Genomic DNA, 16,832 nt, shown 5'->3' with positions numbered 1-16,832 from the left:
AGTCGCATCATTCAGAATCATCGGTTCAGCAAACATCGCATATCGGAGATGAGTGAGATACAAACTGATCCATTCTGAATGTAGCTCACTCAGTATCTGCCTGAATTATATGAAATTCAAAATTATTTTTTGCAGGACGAGAAAAATCAAACAGTTGTGCGGGACACCATAAATTCTCAGTAGTTTTAACGTGACGTACGACATTTTAATAAGAGAACTTGTAAAAATTGAAAAACACGGCGAAAGTGAACATCTTTCCCTCACAAACACAACTGCAATTTGATTTTGATCATACTGATGTTAAAAAACGTTATAACAACAAATAAATTTATTAATTTGCTTTATATCAAATCAAACAAAATACGCTAATGATCGGCTTCATGTATCATTCACTCACTGCCTGATCCATTCACTCCTGATCGAAAACCAACAAGATTCGCCATATGCATTGCGCATTGGTGATATTCCAATTTGATGATGGTGCTGCACTGTTTTGACAGCAAGCATCGTGCGAGGTGATCTGTATTTTAGCGATGAATTGAACGATCGATGATCGGGTAGGTCCAGTAGCAATCAATAACGAAACCCGACCGCTGTACGTTCAGGTGCGAAGTGCAATCAGAAACATTCATTGAAAATGAGTGATATTCAGAACACTGGAAACAACTCCAACTAAATAATCACTGCAACAGGGTTAAAGTTTTACAAAATACAAGGCGGTTATTTATTGGCTGTACAAGCCCTGAACTGTACATCACTTTTAGGTGTATACTTGCGATTTCGGTGTAGTTTTCGTATTCTTCGAGTTGCATAAAACTCCGGAAATTCTTTCTCCTCGAAGCGGGCAGCTACTCTAGCGGATTCTCACCAGTTTCGGCGTCCCGAAATGGTGTTGAATCGAGATGATGCAGGCCGGAGTCAGCGTGGTTGTCAGGTGGAATCGGTTGAAGTTATGTCCACCGGGTCGAAGATATTTTCTGTCCGTATTTCTGTCGTATTTTTGTTGTTGGTGTTGGTTCGGCCCACAACCGCTGCCACGAGGTCGATCCGAAGCTTGTAGGATGAAAATTAAAAAGAAAAAGGTCCTCTGGACCTAACCAAAGAAATTACTACACCTGTGATGCAATGTTTTTTTAACCGCATGTTCTTTTTATAACTATTTTTAACAATTTTCATAAATATATATACAAACATTTTATAAATTTTACCTTTTTCTTCGTAAACTGTTTTTAACTTGTTATTTGTTTTCCGCCGTTGTTGTTTTACGTGATTTTAAGCTATTTTAAACAAACAATAACCTTAGTTTATTATAATAAACATAACCACGTGTTTTTAACATGTTTCGTACAAAGTTTATAACTTTTACCTTTTTGCGCACTATAAGTTTTAATATTTTTCGTTTTTGTAGTCGTTTTAACAATTAAGCTGTGATTGTAGCCTGTTACATAAAAAAGACATTTAAGTTTCACGATTCATACATGTAACATTTTCAAAGTTCGGTACGTACTACTTTTTTAGTGTTTTAATAAACGTTCATATTTGTAGTTTTAGCCACTTTTAACTATTTGTTTGTAACGTCCTTTTTTAACTTGTAGACGTATCTCCGTTTTTAACCCTGTAATTTTAGTAAAATATTTAGAATTTGTTGCACCACTTTACACAAAATTCGTACTTTTTACGTTAAGAACACGACGCGCACTTCTTTGCCCTAAGGCGTTCACGGACAGAAAGACTCTGCACTTGCTAGGCCGAATCTTCACCACCTCGAATTACATAAAGTTCATCCGACCGTCACACCAATATATAAGCACGTCATCAAACGGAACTGACGTGTGCGACGTTGATTGGGTGATAACACTTCCTCGCAATAACAAAAGCCTGTTCATCCGCGCCCATGGGTATCTCTCGGGAGAGAGTAGCCGCGTAGTGAGAGGGATGGGAGGTAAAATGGGACGAACCCCTGAGTGGCGATTGTTTTGACGTCTCTCGATGAGAGTTAGTGAGAACCCCTTACCAGGGATGTAGTCGATTTAGAAAAAGTGTCGGAGACACATTATTTTTATGTACAAGTAACAAACGGTTACAAACAAAATCTTTATTCAGTTGTCACACGACAGAAAGGGATAAACCTGATGAACCATGCATGATACAGACAGAAACTGTCCTTGATACAGGACGATTGTTCGAGTACCTGTGACCTCGTAAAAAAATCATTATGATTTTCAGAAAATAAAGAGGGTCACGAGATTCGGTCAGGTTTCCTTTCGAATTTCGTGTACATCAAGCATTTTCCCTGTGGTTCGGAGGATCATGGTCCCGAGCGGAAAAATGGAATCTTAGTGTGTACCAAATATTATTATCGGATTATCTATTGTTTATAAAACAAAAAATTGTGCTTGCCTTGAGCTTGGTCAATCAGCGGTCAAAATCACGGAAAAATGAATAATAATAAAACCTGTTTGCGATGGGGTCAATCAGCGAACAAATTCACAAAAAAAAATGAAAACCTGTAGTTGTTTAAATAAGTTTATAGTTCGACGACACGGTAGCGATCATTCATTGAATGTTGGATTTCGTGCTATGTTTTGCAGTTGGAGTTATCCGTATAATGTTTAACTGAAAAGCGGTTAGCGTGTAGAAAACCGTCAGATTTTATACTGATTTGACAGATCGCACAAATTTCGCAGTTATGAGTGCGCAGTCCATTTTTTTGCGATGCGAATGGTATTATTTCCTATAATAGATTATTCACCGCACACAACTACTTTTTTTAACTTCTCATATACGATTTGTTACATTTTAATGACAACATAATTGAATTCGACCAGCATATAAAGTATCAAAGACGCATTTATCGCATCAAAAATCTTCGTCATGCCAAATTCGTTAATTCTCAGACTAAGGAAAAATGTGTTTTCAATAATGTAGATTGTTTTTTGTTTTGTCTGGAATTTTAACGCCCGTAATTAATTCAATCTCAATGAATACTAAGAATAATAATATTTCATTGCGATGACTTCATGTTTTGTCCTCTCTTGCAAAATAATGATTTGAAGATTGATTCAAGAATTTACTTCTTAACTTTTCAATGAAATTAGTGAGTAAGAGTGAATTTTTTGACTGTGTTTACTGCTCCGGCTAGCCTACCGCACGGAAGCCTACCGTCGCGCGATTAGAAATTTTCCCAGTAACCGCAATATCTAAAGTTATGTATACGCCATGGTTCATGAGATCGAATCCGGGTCACTGCATATACATGGGACACTTTCTGGGGTCCTTTTGTAAGATACTAACCTTCATTCGAAAGATGTACACTCAGAACTGAAAAAAATGTAAATTTATTATTTTTCATGTATTTTCACGCTTCACCGTGCCCACTCCCAGAGTTATTTCTCGGCGTGTAGTATCTGAAATATTTCTCGCCGAGAAATATCTCGGTTATTAAAATTTATGCATTGAGAAATATCTACGACAGTGACATCTGGTGGTGATTTTTAGAACGAAATTCAATATGACGGTTGACCTTAGGAACTATTGTGGATATTATGCATTATCATTGGAAATAAATAATCTATTGAGTTTTTTCAACTTGAATGTTTATTCAATCAATATATTTATTATTACCATCTCCTCCCCTACCCCACCTTTATCATACTCTTCTGCAAAAAAATGATGGCCGAAAACTTTACCGTAAGAAAATCGTTCCCGGATCATTGAGAATATATCACTTTCATACCTCGGAGTTTTGCTTCAAAACCCCGGAGGACATGAGCTTACGCATGTGGCGGTGATAGATTTTCTTTAAACATGCATGTTTCTATAGAATGATCACTTCTGGTTTTTTTTTATCAGCATTTCGGGAACCACCTGTAAATTGAAAAAAAAAATTCTAAATTATGATAGCTTTGAAGTTACACGTAACTGTTGTACATGGTCAACGATAGCAAAAAAATTGAACAAGTTACTTTCTGTTCTTTTTCAGAGATGTCTAAAGGAGGAGGAGAAGTTCAATTTCTATTTCAAACAAATTGTAAAATACCCCTACAAGACATAACTATAATATAACAGGTTACCTACCGTCACGGACGATGTTTACTGGGAAAGCTTGCACTACCGATATCTTGCTTGATGGGACCTCCGGGGGAAACCCGGAATATTCAAGCCCCCTTCGCACCAGATAGAGACAAAGTGCACTTAGCATCTTTTCATGCCGCTGCCGAGACTTTGAAATCAATATGACTGTGGGATCCTTCATGCTTTCGGCTGATTAACATCAGAAACACAATCCGGAAAAAGTGAGGTTGCGTGAATTTCGAATGAAAACTGAGTGCAAAGCGATGACAGATGATGGATGAAATCGGTATCGAATTTTGAATACGGCGAATGCGCCAACTGTAAACAAATCCAGATAATCACATAAATGCGTTAAACTATTCATTTTACATCCGAAAATATGATCTCCTTTCAATTTTTCTTATTTTAGTGAAGTTAAATTTAATTTTTTAAATAAGGCGAATAGCTTTTTTTTATGAGTGTGTAATCCCACAGTTCATTCGCCCATTTCCCCTCAAAATTTCCCCGCGAACAAAAGGGCCAATAGTTATTTCGAGATGGAAAAAGGGCATTGAAGTTTTCGAAAAAAAAATTTCCAGGACGAGGAGATGCACAAATCAGTATTTATAAGATCGTTGAATGTGCTAATGTGTTAACGTGATCATTTGGACCCGCTTTCAAGCCGAAATTTGCTTGAATTTGGCTTCTTTAATGAGTGATCCAAAAGGCGAATAGTCATTCTGCAATTCAAAAGGGCACTCCAATTTGGCGAATGAACAAAATGAGAGCACCAGTCTGTGGTAAAAGGGCCCACAGTTGTATTTATTAATTTTTTGTGGTAATTAGTACGGAAAAGCTATATTTATCGATCGGGTGTTGAAATTAAACCAATTTGAAAGCATTTTAGCGACTTCTTTAGGAAAATGATTGTACGCAGCTAAATAGGAAATTGATTTTATTTTCTGAAACTTGGAATGCGTTTTTCTCAAAACAAAGGTCTTGGCGCATTCGCCGTATTCAAAATTTGATACCGAAATGTTTCGCGATTCTAATTTTTATGCACCGGATGATTTCTCATGGAGAAATGTTTCAAGTGCATTAAAAAATAATATCGCAATACCTTTTTTTTAATGACTGAAAAAATTAATCGCCTTAAAATAACTGGATAATTAAAAATAAATAATTTTTATATTTTATTCATTTCTGAGTGTACGCTTAGCGCCAAGGAAAAAAGACCTCTTCAAAAAACTTGAAGTTTCACTGAGGTAATATAAGTGTGTTTTTGTTAAAAAAATATGAAAAAACCTCCCCGCTTTTTACATTTTCTTTATTCAAAACGAGTAAAAAGTACTCTTTAGGGGCCGTTCAAATATTACGTAACGCAATTTTCGAGCATTTTCTACCCCCCCTCCCCCCTGCGTAACACATTCGTCTCAGAATTTCTAAGCAAAATCCACAAAGCGTAATAAACTGCTATACCCCCCCCCCTTAAAAGCGTTACGTAATATTTGAATGGTTCCTTAATACGAAAGCTTTTAAGTCTATTTTAAATCATCTTAACGATCTTTACTCCGTAAAATTTATCGTAGGAAATGAGCGTGTAAAAGCCAACCACTAAACGCACTTCACGAACGAGGGGTCAAAAGAAAGACGTCAAATTCAAAACACAACTCCGCCATTTCTGCAGTGCTCTGGTGAGTGAGCCAGACCTTTCGAATTTGAAAATCATCGTATTTAGCTAGAAACTCTACTCGTTTTGTTGATAAACCGATAAATCTGGTAAGTTAAAGTTGTGATAAATTGATCCCGCGTATTTTGATTTGAAATTTTCCCCTAAATAAGTGGAAAAACTTGCTTCAAAATACACGCATGTTTTACCATTTTCGAATGTGACGACACGAAGACAATTTTTTTTTGCTCCTACTAAAAGCTTTCAATTTTGCAAACAGATACCGCAACATGCCAGCGCTTGACGAAATCAAATCCTCCTGGGCCGATGAGGTGGAGCTGGACTCCGGATCGCTTCCTCCGCCAACGGAAATCGTCGAAAATGGGCAGAAAATCGTCACCGAGTACAAATACAACAAGGATGACAAAAAGTGCAAGGTGGTCCGGACGTACAAGATCACCCGGCTAGTCGTGCCGAAGAGTGTGGCCAAGCGGAAGGCATGGGCCAAGTTCGGCGATTCGGCTAACGACAAACCGGGACCGAACCCACAGACGACGATGGTCTCGGAAGATATCTACATGCAGTTCGTGAGCAACAAGGAAGAAGAACAGAAATCGGAAAATCCACTGGACTCGCTGAAGAACGTTGCCAAGTGCCGTATCTGCGAGGGCGAGCATTGGTCGGTGCAGTGTCCGCTGAAGGGTACTACGTACGAAACAGGAAAGGTCAAACCGCCACCATCCGGTGAGTTTTCTATGATTTTAATTTTTTTTCAGAGTTATAGAGTATAAAAACATGGTTTTTCAACATATACTAGTATTTCTAAAAGCTATTTCTATACATTAATGTAATCAGATTCTGAAACTCGTTGGGAGACAATCAATAACTAGTTTTACAAATAAAACTTTTATTGAGTCCTAAGAAATATAATATTTTCATCGTCACCCTCTCATACACTCGCAGCCCAACCGGAGTCCAGCGGTCCGCCAATCAAGAGTGGCAAATATGTGCCGCCCAGCATGCGTGACAGCCAAAAGGCCGGCCCGGGAGGAGCGAATCAACGGGGCCGAGACGACACCACCGCCATCCGTATTTCCAACCTTTCGGAGGCGATGACCGAAGCCGATCTGGAGGAGCTGGTCAAAAAGTTCGGTCCGCACAGCAAAATGTTCCTGGCCCGGGACAAGAGCACCGGCCTTTGCAAGGGATTCGCCTACGTTCATTTCAAGTCCCGCCGCGATGCCGCCACCGCTATCGAGCTTCTCAACGGCCACGGTTACGATCATTTGATTCTGAACGTCGAGTGGTCCAAGCCGCAGAATCCCCAGTAGATTTGATTACAGGTAAGAGGCAACAGTTGATGGATGTGAGTTGACATGAGAGGTATTGGCAGGTTTTTCCACCGTACGATAATGATACACTGAATAAAAAGGATGGAGTTGACCAGGAACAGGAAACACGCTTTGTTGTCATTGAAGTTATCTTCGAAAATAGGCCCATTCTAGGAATCGAAGTCCTGTATCCTGTTTTTCGACAGTATTGTTTATTTGTATAAGCATAGATCCAAGAGGAGTACTAGTAACTGTAGATTCATAACATGCTAATGTTACGAAATAAGTCCGCTTTGTAAATAAGACTGTGAAGATCTTTATAACTGCATCTCAAAACCCCCTTTTGTTGCCACGATAGACCAATGATAGGTTTTTTTTTTGCAAATATTTTCATCCGTTTGGATGATTCATCCCGAATACTCAATGATAGGCTTTAAGATCACACCTAAAGCCTCATGCAGTTGTTTCTGATTGCACTTCGCACCTGAACGTACAGCGGTCGGGTTTCGTTATTGATTGCTACTGGACCTACCCGATCATCGATCGTTCAATTCATCGCTAAAATACAGATCACCTCGCGCCTCGCACGATGCTTGCTGTCAAAATAGTGCAGCACCATCATCAACTTTGAATCTCACCAATGCGTAATGCATATGGCGAATCATATTGGTCTTCGATCAGGAGTGAATGGATCAGGCAGTGAGTGAGTGATACATGAAGCCGATCATTAGCGTATTATGTTTGATTTGATACATAGCAAATTAATAAATTTATTTGTTGTTATAACGTTGTTTAACATCAGTATGATCAAAATCAAATTGTAGTTGTGGAAAGATGTTCACTTTCGCCGTGTTTTTCAATTTTTACAAGTTCTCTTATTAAACTGTCATCCGTCACGTTAAAACCACTGAGAATTTATGGTGTCCCGCACAACTGTTTGAATTTTCTCGTCCTGCAAAAAATAATTTTGAATTTCATATAAGGTACACCGGGGCAAGTGCAAACTCGGGGCAAGTGCAAACGATCAACTTTTCTCTGTTACAAAAAAATTAAAAAATATTTCTTCTTCTAGAAGTTGTTATTGTTGTCCAAACCAACAATCTGACATAGATAAACTAAACTTTCTTTTAATTATTCACTAAAAACACAGCACTGTTTGATTACACACGAATTCAAGTACGTACTAGACATGAAAAGTGTGTTTTTGTTTTGCTTTTTCTGGCTACAAAAAAGGGCATTCAAATCCGATTTTTCGTTGAAAGGTGAGTGTTTGGGGGTGATATTCAAGTGAAAGCAGAAAATTTATGATAAATTTTCAGTATACCCTGAAAATTGTGAAAATAATATTCACTCCTGTCAACCCACACTGCGGGGCAAGTGCAAACGACACTACCGGGGTAAGTGCAAACGCACCTTTAAGCCATGTAACATCAGACATTAAAAAAAAAATCATCTCAAAAATGGTTCAGCATTATATTAGAGTGGTCAGAAAGGGTATCCAAAGTGTTGTATCTGAAGCGGATATTTAAAATTCCGTAACGCCTTGGCAAATGAAGGTGTTTTGCTTCAAACAACAGTCAGCAAAACTGAAGTTCCAAAAAGTATTTAATATTGCAGAAAAACAGCAAATACACCAAAAAAAGTTGATAAAACATACCGGAACATGTATTAAATTCGTTTTAGTAACGATACACTGACGCATTTTTGAATAAGTTTGGGAAAAGCATTGCGTTTGCACTTGCCCCCATAAACGGGGCAAGTGCAAATTTAGAAATTTTTTCACAAAAGTGCCGTTACTTTTTACCAAAATTTTTTAATTTTTCACATTCAACGGGAATTTGATGAGAACCATTTTAATGATGCAACGAACGATAATTGATAATTTTTGAAGATTTACATATTTTTCTAGGACATGTGAAAGTTGAACTATGGTGAAAACCGTTTGCACTTGCCCCGGTGTACCTTAATTCAGGCAGATACTGAGTGAGCTACATTCAGAATGGATCAGTTTGTATCTCACTCATCTCCGATATGCGATGTTTGCTAAACCGATGATTCTGAATGATGCGACTCGGTTTGCATAGCTGATAGGAGCACTGATCGAGATTGCGTACCAGCCAGGCGAAGCAGTTGCGAGATTATACAATCAGAATGTTTCCAACAGGAAACGCATCCTGAGTGTTTGTTTTGATTGATTTTCGGAACACTGGCCTCATGACAGCAAATTTCGCTAACGATGCACAATAGCAAACTTTGTCTTAAAAGTCTGTTCGGATGATGCGACAGGTTATAAAGTTTACGTCGCAGAGACCAATTCGATGGATGTGTTCACAGAAAATCTCTACATTTGCATGATAGCAAAAAAGTCGATTCAAAAGGTAGTAAGTTACTATGTTCTAGTAAGCTTGCAATGTGTAAATAGCAATATATCTGCGAATGTTGATACTAATAATTTTATCTTGTTTTCCAAACATGTTTAGGTTTTTAACGATAGTTTGAACATACCTCAAGGATACTTAGAAATGCATGAAATGTCGAGATCTGGTGTTATTTAAAAAAATCTGGTTCGAAGGACCAAATGTTCAGGATAAAGCCCCTGACGGATTCTACGATAGGGAGTTGCCTCTTAGCCTGCCTTATCGGTTGTACTTTACTCTCGCTCATCGATCAAAAGGCAGTGATTTTTTCTGTGGATAAAGAATAGGATAGCGCGCGGATGAGCCCATCACTATTCCGGAATGGATGGATGTCCAAAGCTTAAACGGACGGTTGTAATATTAACGCTTCAAGGTGCCAAAGGAAAAGAACTACCGAAAAGCCCGTTCTTGGTTGGCCGTTGGATCAAGAACTTTGCGGGTAAAATTGAAGCATCATTTTACGAGAAATCCCGGAAATGTTACGTGCTGAAGATAAGAAACAAGCATCGAGGAAGACAACTGACAACACTAACAACTCTATTAGACGGTACACCTATGGTAATATATAGGTCGCCATCCAAGTTTTAATCAACGTAAATTGGTTGTTATTTGTCGAGAAGTAGATGGCATGGATTAAAAACTACTGTTAGAAGAATTGAAGCCCCAAAAAATTATAATTCCGGAATTCATTAATTTCGGACTCCTTTGTGTTCGCTCGCGAATTTATTACTCGCAGCCTCTGTTATGCCGCTGCAAAAAGCAGTTGGCATGCTAAAATTGCTCACAAAATCACGATAGCGCTAACTGCCTAGAAACAACCTATTGTGGAAACTGCAAAACAACAGGTCATTCCCCTCTGGATTCAAAATGCCTCATTTAGATAGCAGAATCATCAGTCCTGAAACTCAGTACCTGTTGCTACGGCCCTGAGAGGGTGAAATTAGGGGGAACATTGAACCCATTTATGACAGCATACAGATTGACAGATTTTTGATAGGTGGACGGTTGAAGAAGAGAGAGAAGAAGTAAAAAGAAAAAAGGAGGGATTTAGGAAAAACGTGCTGAAGCTTGTTAGATAGCAGGAGTGACAATTGATTTGCGCCGTTTTAAATTAAAGTTTTTCGTGTCGTGTTCGCTCAAGTTTTGCTTCGAACAGATTGCTCGTTTACGCAACCATCGATCACCTTTATTGGATAATCGTAAGTCGCTATTAGAACAGGGAAATCATTAAATGAAAAATCACTAATTTACGCGTTTTCTATCCAGGTGCAATCTAATTCTGTAAGCCCTCTCACAGGTCTGGCGGACATAGTTGCATTATATTCAATCAAGCACAGATTCCTCAACCGTAAGTAACCAGATTAGATCTGAAAACAACAAGATATAAAATTTGTTAACTCAACAGGAAACTAAGGCCGATAGCGGGAAAGATCCCAGGCAAGCTCATTCAATCAAAGAGTCAAAGACTTATTTGTAAGTTGCTAAATTGATATTTTCTCTTAACTTGATAAAAATAACACTATATGAATAAATTTCCAGTTGAGTCTCGTTGGAATAACGGACTACAAAAACCTACAGTACCGATAATAATATTCCGATCAACGAAGCCCGAAGAAAGATACATACTAGCAACAATTTTATGAGGTACGCGAATGCAGTCAAATTGAACACCACCCAACAAATCGAACAAAGCACCAGTAACCAGCAACAACTCCAAAAAAAAAAGAAGAACCTCGCCAACAGACGAGCCTGAACCATAAAAGAACGCATGATAAACCGCACACTCCAACAACACCACAACTTCTCCAGACTGATGTCATCAGTTTTGATTTAGATTCACCGCCTCGAAAAAGGATCCCGCTTCCAACCCCTCTTCCAGCAACATCGTCAGAAGAATTTATCTGTGAAGGTAAGGTACAACCAAATTGCTCCTCTCGGTCAGTTGTAACGCATAGTATGCAGCTGGTACGACCGGCAGAGATACGCAAATAACCCTTCCTCCTTCTACCCTTCCACATCCTATTTCCTTTCTTAACCCTCTCCAAATAATTTAGTTAAGAGTGAGCGTCCTCTAAGTTCCGATCTGTTTCTGAGACAGCCCCGTGTTTCTAGGATAACCCAAAGCTAGGCATGATCCTCGTAATTCTGATCCATGTTTCTAAGCCGGACTTTTGAACATTTCAAACAGACTGCGAAGTGACTCATTTGCCAACTATCCATACCGCCAAATAGACTTATTCACAAATTGGGAGACCGCGTAGTGTTACAAACCGCTAAAAAACAAACCGCCAAAAGGGCCATATGCCAAATGAGAAACCGCCAAACAGGTTCACACGCGAAATGTCATACCGCCAAAACGAATACCGCGAATTGATTTACCGGAAGCTGTGATACAATCGTGCCGGGAGTATTTTTCCTAACTTTGGGTTAGCAAGAGCGGCCGTAATCGTCGCGGCGACTCAACTGTTGATTCAGATCTTGTTATAGGAAAGGTCACTTCCAAGAACAGTTTTCGTCAGGGTACTGTGGTGGCTTCCTGTAGCTGTGGTTTCGATAGCGACCTCAGGGGTTTCGTCTTCCTGGCCAGCCTTCTTTCTGGTGTTGCGTTGGATGAAAGTTTGGTGATGTTATTACTGAGCCCTTCAAACATCTGATCTTTCCAGAACAACATCCCTGTCTTATTATATTTACGGGTATAAGATCGGAGACTTTGTACTGTTCTAACATAATTATATGAAACATGCTTGATTCTCAAGGATTCCTTTTTATCTAAGTGTAGCTCAGGATGTCCTTACAGGGACGGTCGAATGCTTTGTTCAAATCGACGACCACAAACCGAAGTTGAAATGCTGCCATCAAATTTCCTGCTGGTTTCAGGAACGTTTCTGGATGTGTGGACTGTGATATTTAACAACTGTTGTTGGTATTTGATATCAGGTTGAAATTTTCGTTTATTTTATTGAAACAATGTATCACATGGTTTTCATAGGCTATGATGTAGGTTACAAAGATAGATTATGAATTTATTAAAAAAAAAGAGTTAAAGGGAAGCTTAACCTTACAGTGCGATGTATCACTTTACAGTTCAAGAACAAGTGCAACAACAAAGACACAGTTTGCCTAACTACAGGGACAGTAAATGTTACAATATGTATATAGTTGTCTCTCCGGCTGGCTTCTTATCTCTTCTCTCCTCCGCTCTGGCTAGGTACTATAACATTATCGTAAAAAAGACTCGAAAATTGTGTGAAACTGAAAATTTAACCATAACAACAGGCAAACTTTTCGAGTTCAAGACGAGAAAGTCGTAAATTTCATAGAAATGATTTCACCTTAACGATTAAATTACATTCTAGGGTTGGAATATTTAGGTTTTTCATCTTACTATCTGTTGTATGCAGAATTATTTTGTTCTAAAAGCACGCGGTATTGTTATAATTTTTTCGTTTCTTATTTTCGTTGATTTGTTATTGTAATTTGTACAATTAGTTCGCTTCAATCATTTTTAAGGGGGGAACACGTGGCTTGATATATTATTTTACTTGTTTTTTTCTTTTATTATTTTTTTTTCTAAACCTAAATGATTAGAAAGGGATTGGTTTTCCGCTCCTATTTCTTCGATTGGCTCGATCGGAAAACTCTCAGGCACGTACAACAAGTTCAGTCAGGAGTAAATAATTACGGATCTGATTAGTTCAATCACATTTAGAGCATTTCCCTTACACTTGCTGTTACATGAATGGGAAACATACAAATAAAAACCTTTTCGATAGCAATCCTCCAACAAAACTCAAACAAACCTTAATCCTACGGTTAGCGACACGTATAGGAATAAACTGGGCTTCGTAATTTCCTCTAACAACAAAGCGTGAAGTCGGTTAGTACACAATCTGATTCACTAACTACTTAAAAGCTGGACGATACTTAATAATCTCTCATTTTGAATCCCATCCGAGGGGGGCACTTTGGGGGTGCTTTTTGAGGACAGAGTATTACAATAATCCTACGTAGGTGTTTAGCTATCCGAATCTCGACTTGCAGGCGACCTATGTTAGCGGGGAAGGTGGACACTTAGCTGAACGGTCGGGCATCAACAATCCTACCGTTTGCAGTTATCGTAGAAGGAGAACGTTCCGCGGCTGGCAATGTCGGCGAATTCGCGCTTCGGTGCGCACAGTTTGTTGGAGTACTCGGTGTTACGTTTCCTGTAATCGATTGGGTTTTTTTTAAAACGTTTGACAAAAATTTTCTGATTAAATTATACTAACTCTCGTGATGGCATCTGCATGGTTTCCACCTGGATCGATTTGACGTACAGGTGATTGTTACACCACAGCAAACAGAGCGTTGTCGGTTCCAGGACATTCATGTCGTGGGTCCAGGACAGCTCAACCTTGCGTATCCGGTCACCGAGATCGTTCGGGTTGGTGACCACCACCTGATACACGGTGCCATGCTCGAACCGGGCCGTGCCCTTCGGAGTCAGATCCAGACTGCGGATGGCACCTCGTTCGGAGAAGATACCCGCCGTCAGGTGTCCCTGGACCCAGGGTTCCGCCGATTTGGGTTTGGCCAACTCGATCGTAAACCGGTAGTGACGCTCTAGAAAATAGGGATGTGTATTCTTTACTAATCTTTTTTTTAAATTGTTTCATGTAACTTACGACAGAAGGGATAATCTCGGCCGGTTGCGAGGAAGTATTTTCCAGGTTGAGGAGCCACCGGCACCGATGACCCTCCAATGATGTCATTCTCCGAGACGTTGAGTCTACTAGTTGTGATAGGAAGAGATGCGTGATACCCCATGAGAGCACAATTCCCGGATGTGCATTTGAAGCAGTTTCCGCTCAGGAAGTGCTGATAAGATGGACACCGATGCGCTGCAAGGTATAACATTTATGAAGAGAAACTTCCACCAAAACAAGTTCAAATCTCCATACTTACCTACGTATGGGCACTTGCCGTTAATACTATCTATGAATAATTTGATTGCTCTAATGTGATTACACGCCAGGAGAACTCGTGACGCTTCCTCGATCCCGTCTTTGATCAACGTCAGCGGAATTGTGGCCGCACCTTCCTGTGACAGAGCACAACCTGGCTGTTCCTTACCGTTGTTGGGGTAGAAATCAAGATGCCCACAAGCGTGACTCATACCGTAACCTGGAATTTCCAACCTAAACACGCTTCGACCATCGGTGTGGATCACATCAACCAAACTAGCATCGCTAGGATCCAACCGTACGATTGGATCCATTCCCTGGAAGTACGGTTCAGCTGGATCTAACCCTGTAATTCTCCCCAGCCCCGGAGTACGTTCGGCTGCATAACCTGCCGTATGTGCTCCCAACGAATGCCCTATAAGATGGACATCTTCTGCCTTCAAATCTTTGTATTCTGCCAGCTTTTTGATCAGATACGCTATCTCCAATCCAACCAGTCTTGTATTGGCAGTCGCTTGAGTATACAACGGTAACGATCCACCAGCCCAGTCCACAACGATCACGTTCAATCCACCCCGGGTTATCAGCTCGTCGCGCATCTCCGAAACCCAATTCGACAGCGGGGTATCTATGAACCCATGGATGATAAACTTGGTTCCCCAATCGGACCGGAAGTGGCTCTTCATGATGGTGTCTTTCACCTCGGCCTGCAGCAGTTGACCGTCGGTAGGATTTTTCTCGGTGTACAATATGAACCGGGTGTTGATGACGCTCCTCGGAAGGGGAAATACGTTGAACGGCCGGAAAATCAAGTGGTACCATTCTTTGGTGATGTTCAGGCAGCCAAGCTCACCGTAGCAACGGGTCATGTTTTCATCTGAAGGTTTGAGCGTACAGGGGAATAGAAAAGAAGTTACAGGAGTTACAAAAAGATAAAATAAAAAAAAATTGAAAAGCTACAGGTCTGCAGAAGTTTTATGGCAGTCCGGAAATGATGACAGTCAGCATGTTGTCCGTAAAGGTGATGTCGCTCCTGAAAGAAGGCTCGATAAAACGTTTTGTTAACTATATCTATTATAGATATAAAGATGTTTTGTTTCTATATAGTAGGGAAAAATGTGTATAAAACATATTTAATCTTAACTCAGCGCTCATAGTGGTCAGATCTGGAATGTTTTGACAGTACATTGCTTTGGAATGTTTCCTCTATCAATGCTGAAAATTTCATTACGATTCGTTTTGTTTCAAAAAAGTTACACGTGATGGACGCCGCGAAACGAAAATTAATTTTAAACACCCACGTTAAAAACCCGACGTGGTCAGGTTCAAAAACCGCGAAATCGTTGAAAATGCTCAAATCGACCGTGTGCAGCTCTCAAACGTTTCCGTGAGATGCATGCCATCGATTGGCAGGTCCATAGCAAGCATCATAGTGGAACCAAAGATCGGAAACGGCATTTGAAGTCGTTGAGAACAATCAAGGTAAACCCAGGACAGTCGGACTATAACATCGCCAAGAAATTCAATACCGACCGGTGCACCGTCAGAAGGATTCGTCTACGCGAAGGAATACGATCTTATCGGGCCAGTAAGCAATCAAACCTAATATTGAAGCAGAATGTATTAGCCAAAGGACGTGCCCGTAAGTTATACAATAAGGTTCTAACGAAGTACGACGCATGCATCCAAATGGATGACGAAACGTACGTAATGATGGATTTTGGGCAGCTTCCTGGCCAAAAATTTTATAAACCCACTGGTCGGGGTGATGTCCCCGGCAAGTTCAAATTCGTTTTTGCCGATAAGTTTGCAAGATAGTTTTAGATCTGGCAAGGCATTTGCAGCTGCGGACGAAAAACCCCGGTTTTTGTGACAAACAAGACCATGGACTCCAAGATGTACAAGTAACTTGTAGGAGTGCCTGAGAAAACGTATTCTTCCGTACATTGGATCTCACAGCAAAGATCTCACAAAGGACCAGTAAAGTTTTTGCCAAATTTGGGCAAGCTGAAAATACAGCAAAGAGGTACTACAATGGTATCGGGACAACGGGGTGGATTTTGTCGAAAAGTACAGATACCCACCTAACTGCCCTCAATTCCGCCCTATCGAAAAATATTGGGCATTTGTCAGGCAGAAGATGAAGAAGAATGGTAGGACGACTCGGGATGTAACAGAGATGAAGAGATGGTGGAACAAAAATGCCGCTTAGCACAGCAAACAGGGTGTTCAATTTATGATGAGTAGTATTCGACGAGAAGCTCGAAATTTCATCAAAACCACATCGGAATATTTTTTTTAGCATTTTCCCTTTGAAGTGCAATAAAAAATCTACATTTTGAGTAAAAAAGATTTTTATTTCGTTTACATAGCTCTGAGATAGACCCGTTTTAATCCGTCCAAATTTAAGACGATCTAT

General features: G+C 39.8%; 2 protein-coding genes and 1 long non-coding RNA gene across 8 annotated transcripts in view; 1 reads left to right on the top strand and 2 right to left on the bottom strand.

Annotated features, from left to right (window-relative positions):
• Positions 1 to 694: 694 nt before the first annotated feature.
• On the bottom strand, positions 695 to 2,072 carry LOC129757498 (uncharacterized). 3 transcript variants are annotated; one of them, XR_008739721.1, is made up of 5 exons: positions 1,673 to 2,072; positions 1,508 to 1,615; positions 1,367 to 1,438; positions 1,209 to 1,277; positions 695 to 1,093 (listed from the first exon to the last, which is right to left on the bottom strand). It is a non-coding gene; the product is annotated as an uncharacterized LOC129757498 (long non-coding RNA). The 3 variants fall into 3 exon arrangements; XR_008739720.1 differs by having other exon boundaries at positions 1,508 to 2,072; XR_008739719.1 differs by having other exon boundaries at positions 1,367 to 2,072.
• Positions 2,073 to 5,673: 3,601 nt separating this feature from the next.
• LOC129755249 (eukaryotic translation initiation factor 3 subunit G) lies at positions 5,674 to 7,179 on the top strand. Its single transcript, XM_055751636.1, has 3 exons — positions 5,674 to 5,832; positions 6,003 to 6,466; positions 6,686 to 7,179. The coding sequence occupies exons 2-3, from the start codon at positions 6,013 to 6,015 to the stop codon at positions 7,051 to 7,053; spliced, it is 822 nt and encodes a 273-aa protein (XP_055607611.1). The 5' UTR covers positions 5,674 to 5,832; positions 6,003 to 6,012; the 3' UTR covers positions 7,054 to 7,179.
• A 5,289-nt stretch (positions 7,180 to 12,468) lies between these two features.
• Positions 12,469 to 16,832, bottom strand: part of LOC129756205 (pancreatic triacylglycerol lipase-like) — a 66,793-nt gene continuing 62,429 nt past the window's right edge. For all 4 annotated transcript variants that reach the window (XM_055753008.1, XM_055753010.1, XM_055753012.1 and 1 more), the window contains exons 4-7: positions 14,415 to 15,290; positions 14,135 to 14,350; positions 13,739 to 14,072; positions 12,469 to 13,675 (exon numbers count right to left, since the gene is read on the bottom strand). In XM_055753008.1, the coding sequence (XP_055608983.1) occupies positions 13,570 to 13,675; positions 13,739 to 14,072; positions 14,135 to 14,350; positions 14,415 to 15,290 (1,532 nt within the window). In that variant the 3' untranslated portion in view covers positions 12,469 to 13,569. The remainder of the gene's footprint in view (positions 13,676 to 13,738; positions 14,073 to 14,134; positions 14,351 to 14,414; positions 15,291 to 16,832) is intronic.

The sequence above is a fragment of the Uranotaenia lowii genome, chromosome 3 (genome assembly GCF_029784155.1).
Source record: "Uranotaenia lowii strain MFRU-FL chromosome 3, ASM2978415v1, whole genome shotgun sequence".
NCBI lineage: Eukaryota > Metazoa > Arthropoda > Insecta > Diptera > Culicidae > Uranotaenia > Uranotaenia lowii.
This window is presented reverse-complemented; position numbering and strand designations above follow the sequence as displayed.

Coding starts and splice junctions, on each gene's coding strand:
- LOC129755249 (XM_055751636.1), top strand. CDS start 6,013: ATGCCAGCGCTTGACGAAATCAAATCCTCCTGGGCCGATGAGGTGGAG. Junction 6,467..6,685: donor GGTCAAACCGCCACCATCCG/GTGAGTTTTCTA, acceptor ATACACTCGCAG/CCCAACCGGAGTCCAGCGGT.